Here is a 9765-nt window from a genome sequence, read left to right as displayed (position 1 = left end):
TAATCTCAGTTTCATCCATCTATGGAAAAGAATTGAATTTCAAAAGTAAAATTCAGCATTCAAAATTTCAATTTTACTACAATTTTACTATAATGAGGTGAAAATTTCTTCCCCATTTTACCTAAATGACCAGTAGCTCTGTCAAAGGTATTTTAGTACTAATGGGTCAAAAGTAAAACCAATTCTAAACTTCCATGAAGTACAAAAAAAAAAAGACATTGAGTTTGTAACAGGGCCCAAGTCCCATTGTTCATTATGTATTTTAAGGCAAAAATGAGTTATGAATACAATACCCTATCATCAATTCCACCAACAAAAACAGTGTTTGGCATGATTCTGCCTTCTGGTAAAACACAGCCTTGGCTAGTTGCAGCTGATGAAGACTGGGTGTTGGTCTCTCTGGAGATGACCGTGTTTGGAGTCACAGGATTTGTAGCAGACTGTAATTTGGAAAGTAGACATCATAATTAGATAAACAGGCAAAACCTATACATAATGTGAAATATAATGTCTGTGTTTTAAGTATAAAATATTTTATATAAATTATTTTCATTGTAAATGAGTCAGCACAGCAGCTTAGTTCAGGTTCAGGATTTAAACTAATCAGAGTACATGGCATGGAACTTTAACCAAAGGATATTTTACTTTCTTAACCGAGTGTTGCTCATCACTGAGTCTTGTACAATGCTGCGAAAGAATACTTTAGTATTTGTGAAAATACCATGCGAATTAGTTTAAAAAAATCCAAACCCAGAAAGTTCAGATTTATATAAATTAAAGTTAATAAAATCATCCTGTTCTATACTCATAAATTTTACACTTTACTGAGAATACTATGGATAAAACTTTAAAAAAAAAAACAAAAACAAAAAAGCCGCACCAAAAGAAATTAAGCCTCAAAGTTTTAAACCAATTTGTCTCGCTTTGCCTTTTTCAACACAATTAACATGAGTTTTTACAGTGTTAACACTCCCTGTATTACTATGCCTGCATCACTTTAGAAATGGCTCATGCAAACAGTATTGCTCACATGTCACAGCTCCTTCTAAAAAACGGGTTATAATCCTCTTCCCTCATGCTAGGGTGTTCAAAGCTTCTTTTGAAATAACATTTTTCTCCTGGATAACACATCAGTCCAACTGACAATTCTAATTTTCACAGTGGGCTGATAGATACAAATGATACCATCTTTATTTTCAGATAAAAAATCATATACATATAACTCACTAATTTTCTGATCAGAACTGTCTTTATTCCTTCCACAGTAGACTCTAAGGTTAATGGAAAACTTTCTGAAGCAGTATTCGTAAGTTATATATATATATATAACTTATATATATACACACACACACATATATATGTGTGTATATATATACACACACACATATATACACACACACACACATATGTGTGTGTGTGTGTGTCTATGTGTGTTAGAGAAACAATCTAGCATGGAGAAACAATCTAGCATAGTAAAACAAAAATTAATCTAGTCAGGAGATCCAGGTTTATGTCCCTTACTGGTAAGTGGTTATAAGCCACTTACTTGCCAGCTGTGTATCTCTGGGCAAATTGCTTTGAGAACGAAATGTGGTAACATCTGTGAATTCATTTTGTATGTATAAAGTGGTAAAAGTAGTATGCCTATGTAAGTTAGTGTCCTGTTATTTGATTTTATTTTCAGTAGATTTTTTTCAAGTTTCTTTTTGGCTTTACTATTTCAGCTGAGTTATTTTGGAGAAATTTTAATTAAAACTAATTGAAACACCAAGAAAATATTACACATCGTTAATTTAAAATCTTTGGTGAAGTGCCTGTTGACTACAAAAGGTAAGTACAAAAGCTGCAAAAGAGAAAGCTACTACATATATACCTGTTTGAAAGAAAACAAAAGACAAGAGAAAGAAACTATACGTCTTGTTGCAAAGCACAATGATGTCACAGAAGTTATTAAGAAAGTAGAGTTCCTGCTTTGTTAATAAGATGTTAGAAGTTACTGATTCTACACAGCTTTGGTAGAGATGATCTCTAAATTCCCAAATCATCTGAAGCTGAGTTTATTGCTTTTCTCTATTCTTTTGTGCTTATACTTGCTATTTTGGGTTTGTAACTAACTCCTAATTCTTTCCTTTAATACGGCTATTTCATGACAACGATGTGAAAGAAAAATTTTAAAAACTGTATCTAAAGTTCTTCCTTTCTAAAAATGTTTTACATCGTTGTTTTTCTAGATGACATTAAGCTGCATTATCTTGAACTATTGGGAACCTGATTAGATTTCCCTTCCCTATAGACAATTTACCAATCCCTTCTCAGTTCATTCAGAAATCGCAAACAGAATAAAACAAAACAAAAGGAATTCTGAAACTCCTGTAGCTTCTTTTTCTCCTTTTCAATTCCCCCTTGATTTGTGGATGAACTTTGCATGTTTTTTGATGTATTTTAATTTAGAGGTGTAAGATCTGGCAGAAAACTATGTCAGATTATTAGTGGTTAGGGAAATGCATTGATTCGCAACTGGGGAAGAATTTTGAGCCCCAGCAGCATTTAGTGACGTTTAGAGATGGGCTGTTACAACTGAGATGTATTCCTGGAATCTGATGGGCTTAAGGCTAGGGATACTATTGCACATTCTACAATGTAAAGACAGCCTCCTACAATAAGGAATTATTTGGTCTCAAATGTGAAAAGGGTGTGGGTTAAGAAACCTCATGACAGTGCCAGAAGAATTGAAGAGGAAAATTATTGTTTGGGAAGAACCTGATTTTCATCGGTCAGTAAAGTATATCTTTTCGTGACTTCAGATTCAGATTCTGTGCTTGAAAACAAATGGTTGGAAAAGATCTCTGATGTCTCTTCTGATTCTCATACTCTATACAATAGTAAAACGGATACCTGAAACAATGGTAGTTTGGTAAAGAATAAAAAAGGCATTTGATATTATGAGAAGTTGGACTTTAGCTTGGATCTTACAAATTGGCTGTCTCTGCTTAACTGGCATCATATATATAAATTCACTGAATCACTTTAATAGTGTCATAACATTTTAAATTAAGGAAGTCATCATGATGTCCTTGTCCTCAGCCAGGAGGTGGCTTTACTTACATTGAAGTAAGCAATGTACTTCATACTTAACATGCCTTGATTAGCAGTGATTGCTCAATTCCTACTGTGTGTGTAGTTATACATAATTATATAATGTACATATAAAAATCCACAATCAATAGATAACCTGTGATTAGTTTTAAACTATGGACAAAAATATCAATGAATGCTTAGGATAAGCAAAAGTTAATTTTAAAGTAAGTACCATCATAACCATCAATAGCATCCTGAAAACAAACTGCATTAAAGAAGTAATTTTCTTAATCATACTTTTAAGTGAGTTGGTGAATTTTGAAATGAGAAATGTTGGAACAGTAAACAGGGGTGAGCTTCAAGACCATCACATACACAACTCTCATTGCTATTTATAGCAAATACATTCCCTGTTATATGTGGACAACCAAGTGACAAAGACAGCTAAAAGCTGGAATAATTTATCATTATTTAAACTCCTGGGATGTCAGCTTCTTTGCCAGTATTACCTATTTCAATTACTACGTGAACATGTAAGCAAATTAGTATTTACATAAACTGACCAGGAAAGAGCCTATCATTTGTAGTCATCAAAGTTACATTCACAGCAATAGGAAGAAAAGCAAATAAAGAGAATATTAAAATTAAGAAAATAGGACATGAAAATCTGAATCAAAACTTCAAGTAAATCCAAGAGCAGATTCTAGGGAAGTTGTGGGTAGGGAGGATCAAATTCAGCAATAAATAATCCTAGCAAAACTAAGCAAGAAAACGCAAGAAAGCAGAAGTATATGAGACCTGAAAAATGCGTTGTGGCCACAAATAATAAAAGAAAGCTATGCGCAAACTCCATTTTCAAACAGGAAAACAGTATTTTTCAATGTATTTTACAAAGTTAAAAGCATGTTAAGTAACAAAGCCTCATCCAGATGACCCATCCCTGCCCTCAACACAAACACAAAATTCCAGCAATATATAGAGTTTTAAGTTTATACTGGGAATGCAAGAATACTCCACTCACAGGATACGTTACTTTAATTCATCATCGTAAAAGCATTTGATAAAATACACCATTCATTTTTAAATTTTTTAAAAACCAAAGTAAAACAGAAATAGAGGACTCTTATTTTCCATCAATCTAATTCTACTCTATCATCAAACTTACAAGTGAAATACTAGAGTCAACTCCTTTGAAATCAGGAATAAGGGAAGGGTCCCAGGGAACCTCCTTATTATTACTGAATATTTTTTCCACTATGTATGACAAAACTGAATATTAATACAAAGTTTTTATGAATCAATAAGAAAAATAAAATTTAAAAGGAAATTTAAAAAGCTAACGATCAATGATCAGCTTCATGGATGACTTAAAAAAGCACAGATCAACATAATGTAATATTTTTCAGCTATTAGGTTGACAATTTTAAAAATCCTAGTAACTTTCCTTAGCATGGGTGTGGAAAAGAAAGCACTCTACACACCATCAGTGAGAAAAATACTAATACATGATTTACCAAGAGTACCTTGGAAAAGGTTTATCATAATTTGATAGGCGGGGATACTCACCACTATACTAATTAGGAGAATTGGTTTAAAAAATTGTTATAAAAGGTGCAAAGTGCTTTCACCCAGCAATTACACTTACAGTAATTAATCTTAAGAAATTAATAGTACAAGCATGCCAAGATATTTACACAAAGATATTCATAGCATTATTATTATTATTTTTTAGACTGAGTCTCCCTTTGTTGCCTAGGCTGGAGTGCAGTGACATGATCACAGTTCAAGGCAATCTGCTTTCCAGGATCAAGTGATTCTGCTGCCTCAGCCTTCCAAGTAGTTGGGATTACAAGTGTGCGCCAACACGCCTGGCTAATTTATTTTGTATTATTAGTAGAGACAGGAAACAAAAATCATTCAAACATTCCTTCACATTTTCAAACACACATGAGATACACAATACTGAAGTACTTATATGCTAGTTCCTTTGTTATTACAATAAAAGAAACAGAACGGAAAAAAAAGTACTTTAGGTTTCTAATCTCTGACGTTCTTGTTGTTACTTCTATACCTAAAACCTCAACTTTTCCCCAATTTTCTGGGGTTGGTATTGTGGAAATCTCAAACATATTAGTTCTTTGAACTTATTACTATAGATATGATTATGGGTCATACATACAGTCATATCTATGAAAGGAGACCCAGAGAACTACTATCGTGAAGCAGTCAGCTAAAAAAAATATATATACTTTGAATTCTGTGCTCTAAAAATTGAGTAATAATTTTATTTCACTCTGTCTCTCTAAAAAATTGATAAAAATCAGTCTGGATGTTTCAGCTATTTGGCAGTAAATATGAAAACGAAATATGCTACAATACAGAAGGGGACACCAAATCTCAAAAAACTGTTCTACAGTAAAGTTATTACAAAGTACAATCCTTTCAAAATATTACTCAATTACTTCTAAATAATACAGAGTTCTTCATTCTAGACACATTCTAAGGGTTTTCTTAAATTTTAGGTACATTTCACTAGTTTAAAATGATAAACTATTAAAGCAATTTGTATAAACAAAGGCATCAATAATATCTGAAAGTAAATCATTTTACTCCCTCTTAAATTACCTGATAATTATATACAGGTAAATGATATCCAGTGATGACTTGTCCTGGTGAATCTGGATAAGTAGGATATGCCTGAAAATAAAGATTACAGTAAGAATAAATGAATACAGAGAAACATTTTTTAATTAGAAATATTCCAAATATTAAAAATATGAAAAACTTTAAAACATTCATTATTTTTCTATATATAGCATTGCAGCATTCTAAATGAATGACTGATTTTACCAAGAAATAAATATTCTGTTAAGTGCTACACTTTGGGTGGGGAGGGGGAACAGACAAATGACAAAATAAGTGACTATTTCACTAGATAAGTTTACTTTATCTATACTGTATACTTATGCCCACCCCGATGTTATTTCTTACACTGGTGATAGGGCTCTAGTAAGACAGGTTTGAATGTAAACAGGTTTGAATGTAAGTTAAATTAATACGTTTGCTATTTCTATGTTAACTATTATGAAGAGTTTAGAATTTGCCAATATTAGTTAGGGTTTTTTCTGTACTTCATTTTGAAAAACTAAGCACAGTATATAATCCACAACTGGAAAAGAGACAGTATAATGTCTCCTATGTTTCAATAAATACTTACAGGTTGAAAACATATAGGTAGCATCATACATGAATACAATCAGATTCAGTTATGGCTCAAAGTAAATGTTAGAAACAAGTAGGACTTGTTTTCTAGCCTTTGTTCACATAACGAAAAAGCAGCAGAGGTATACCCTACATGTTTCAAATGCATGGAAAATGTGAACAAATGAGAGACACTGAAGAACTACTTCAATACTATATTGTTACTTTATTTTCCATCAAAGAAAATGTCTTTTAAACTAAGACAAAATTGAAACAAACTAAAAAGAAAATAAATGTTACTTATCACCGGTAAGTGATAAGAGTACGTCAAATCCTACTTCAAATATCGAAGTAACCAGGAGGAGAGAAATTAGATGCCAGAAACTCACGGGATTTACAGATACAGTAAACACATCAGAAATCTACCCAATTCAGAACCAGAATATATCCATAAGCTAGCAATCTATATGAGGAGGCATCTGGAAATCATTCCAAGTAAGGAATAGCTGGATGAATTGCTAACCTTAGAGAAGAATAAACTAGGCAGACACATATAGACAGCTGCTATCAAACATTTTCGTGAACTCATTATATTGGGGGAAAGCAGTTTGGGTGTTTAAGAAGTAATACTCTTTTTTGTTCCTACACTTATTTAAGAGTAATTAACAGCAAAACATTTCTGTTTCTCTTCAATATTTTTTTTTAAGGACGGTAAAGCCAAAGGTAGATTCCAGGCAGATACATGCTCATTCTAAAGTCACATTAATACTACCTTTCTGGGATTATACAGTCTATCAACAAGTAACTGAACATTGATCATTATGTGGACCAGCCATTGCTTAGGCACACAAAATCTGAGAGAGAAAAAGGCACTATTGCTCCCAGAGAGTTTATAATTGCATTAAAAAGAAAGTAACAAAACATAACACATCAATATAAAGAACAATTTAAAAATATTTATAGGCATATATGACACAGAAAAAAATCAGGAAAGAACGGGGAGTACATGTTTGGCTAATTGACTTTACCAGAGGTACAGCATAACTCCTTGGCTCCCCAATAGGCCACTGTGGTGGCATATTGAAAAAACAAAATGGAAACCAAAATTATTCAAATATTCCTAGACATTTTCAAAAACACATCAGATACACAATATTGAAGTACCTATCATGCTGGCTCCTTTGCTATTATAATAAAAGGAACAGAATAGAAAAAAGCAGTACTTTAGGTTACTAATTCCTGCAGTTCTTGTTGTTACTTCTACATATAAAACCTCAACTGTTTTCCAAATTTTCTAGAGACAGCATTGTGGAACTCTCAAAGATACTAGCTCTTTGAATTTATTATGATTGATATGAGAATGGGTCATAGATATAGTCATATCTAGGAAAAGAGACCCAGAGAACTAACATCATGAAGCAGCAAGCTAAAATAAAAATCCAATTGCAATTCTGTGATCTAAGATTTGGGTAATAATTTTATTTCACTCTACATCTCTACAAAATTATGGAAGTCAGTCTGGATGTTTCAACTCTTTAATACCAAAGATAAAAAAAAAAATACATGCTGCAATATAGAGGGAGACACCAAATCTCAAAAATCTGCTCTACAGAAAAGTTACTGCTAACTGTATTCCTGTCAAAATGTTATTCCATTACTTCAAAATAATACAGAGGTCTTCATTCTGATCAATTCTAAGTATTTTCTTCAATTTAAGCTACATTTCACTAGTTTAAAATGACTGACTATTCAGGCAATTTGTATAAACAAGTTAAAAGCCTCAATAATATATGAAAGTAAATCATGTTACTCCCTCTTCAAATACCTGATAATTATACACCGGCAACTGATATCCAATGATGCCGTGACCTGGTGAATTTGGATAAGAAGGATATGGCTGAAAATAAAGTTTACAGAAAGAATGATTAACTATGGTAAAACATTTTTTTAAAAAATAAGAAAGAAGTATCATTCCCAATATAACAAAAAAATGAAAAACTTTAAAATACTAATTATTTTTCTATATACAACAATGCAGAATTCTAAATGAATGACTGACTTTAGGAAGAAAGAAATATTCTGTGTCAAGTGCTATGCTGTGGGTGGGGAGGGGGAAGAGACAAATGACAAAAGAACTGACTACTTCACCATTCAAAGTTTACCTTACTTATACTGTGTACTTACGCCCAACCAGCAGTTATTTCTTATACTGGTAATAAGGCTCTACTAAGACAGATTTCAGCTTAAGTTAAATTAATACATTTATTATTTTCGTGGCTAAATACTAGATTGTTTTGTATCTGACAATATTACAGGGTAATACTGTAGTTCTTCTACAGATGTTATGGCTTTCTCTGTACTTTATTTCAAAAAACTAAGGGCAGTATATAATCCACAACTGGAAAAGAGACACTAATATCTGCTGTTTCAATAAATACTTACTAATTAAACACATACAGGTAGCAGCACAAAAGAATACACTCAGATTCAGCAACGGTTCACAGTAAATGATACAAACAAGTAGGGCTTTTTTCCTAGACATTGTTCAGAGAAGGAAAAAGAAGAAGTCCCTACATGTTTCAAGTACACGGAAAATGCTAACAAATGAGAGATACTGAACAACTATTTCATTACTATTTTCTTACTTTAATTTTCCATCAAAGAAAATGTCTTTTCACTAACACATAAATAAAATGAACCAAGAAGAAAATAAACATTATTTATCAACAGTAAGTGATAGAGCATGTTAAATCCTACTTTAAATATCAAAGTAACCAGGATGAGAGAAATTAGATGCCAGAAATTCATGGGATTTATAGAAAACAGTAATACAGATCAGAAATCTACCCATTCCAGAACCAGAATATACCCAGAAGTCAGCAATTTATATGAGGAGGCATTTGGAAATCATCTCAAGTAAAGAATACCTAGATGAATTCCTAACCTTACAGAAAAATAAACTAGGCAGGTACATGAGGAGAGCTGCTTCCAAATACTTTAGGAATCAGTTACGTGGGGTGAAAAAGGAAGAGATAAGAAGAGATCTGTTCATGTGTCTACAGAGGTCATTTCTAATGACAAAGTATGTAGAAGATTTTTAGCTCATATAACAAACACTAAGAAGAAGAAATTTCTAACAGAAATAATAAATTTCCCATCACTCAAGGTATTCAAACAGGGATTCTATTGCCACCTACTACGGGAAGTATAGATACAATTGCACAGAAAAAATGATGACTAAAATAAGACAATAGGAACGTAAGCAGTTCTTACCTGAACGTACTGAGTTATAGGATTCAGCGTGACTCGGGGCTGACGATATGTTTCAGCATTTGGATTACTCCAGACATTCCGAAACTGTGGTGGAGGAGGAGGATTAAATACCAAACGACGTGGCTGCACATGATAAGCACCTTTTAAAAGCAAAAGGAAAAGCCTATTTTAGTTATCTGAAAATCTACACGTGTCAAAAGAACAATGTCTTTT

The 9765-nt window shown here is 32.5% G+C and overlaps 1 protein-coding gene across 1 annotated transcript in view; it reads right to left on the bottom strand.

The window, feature by feature from the left end:
• LOC108520815 (deleted in azoospermia protein 4-like) overlaps positions 1-9765 on the bottom strand; it is a gene marked incomplete at its 3' end in the record, with an annotated part of 24308 nt that overhangs the window by 5712 nt on the left and 8831 nt on the right. The window contains exons 6-10 of the mRNA XM_017860359.1: positions 9553-9692; positions 8105-8176; positions 5704-5775; positions 294-440; positions 2-19 (exon numbers count right to left, since the gene is read on the bottom strand). Of these exons, the coding sequence (XP_017715848.1) occupies positions 2-19; positions 294-440; positions 5704-5775; positions 8105-8176; positions 9553-9692 (449 nt within the window). The remainder of the gene's footprint in view (position 1; positions 20-293; positions 441-5703; positions 5776-8104; positions 8177-9552; positions 9693-9765) is intronic.

The sequence above is a fragment of the Rhinopithecus bieti genome, unplaced genomic scaffold, assembly GCF_001698545.2.
Source record: "Rhinopithecus bieti isolate Rb0 unplaced genomic scaffold, ASM169854v2 scaffold_55123, whole genome shotgun sequence".
NCBI lineage: Eukaryota > Metazoa > Chordata > Mammalia > Primates > Cercopithecidae > Rhinopithecus > Rhinopithecus bieti.
The sequence above is the reverse complement of the archived record's forward strand: the minus strand, read 5'-3'. Positions and strand labels throughout refer to the sequence as shown.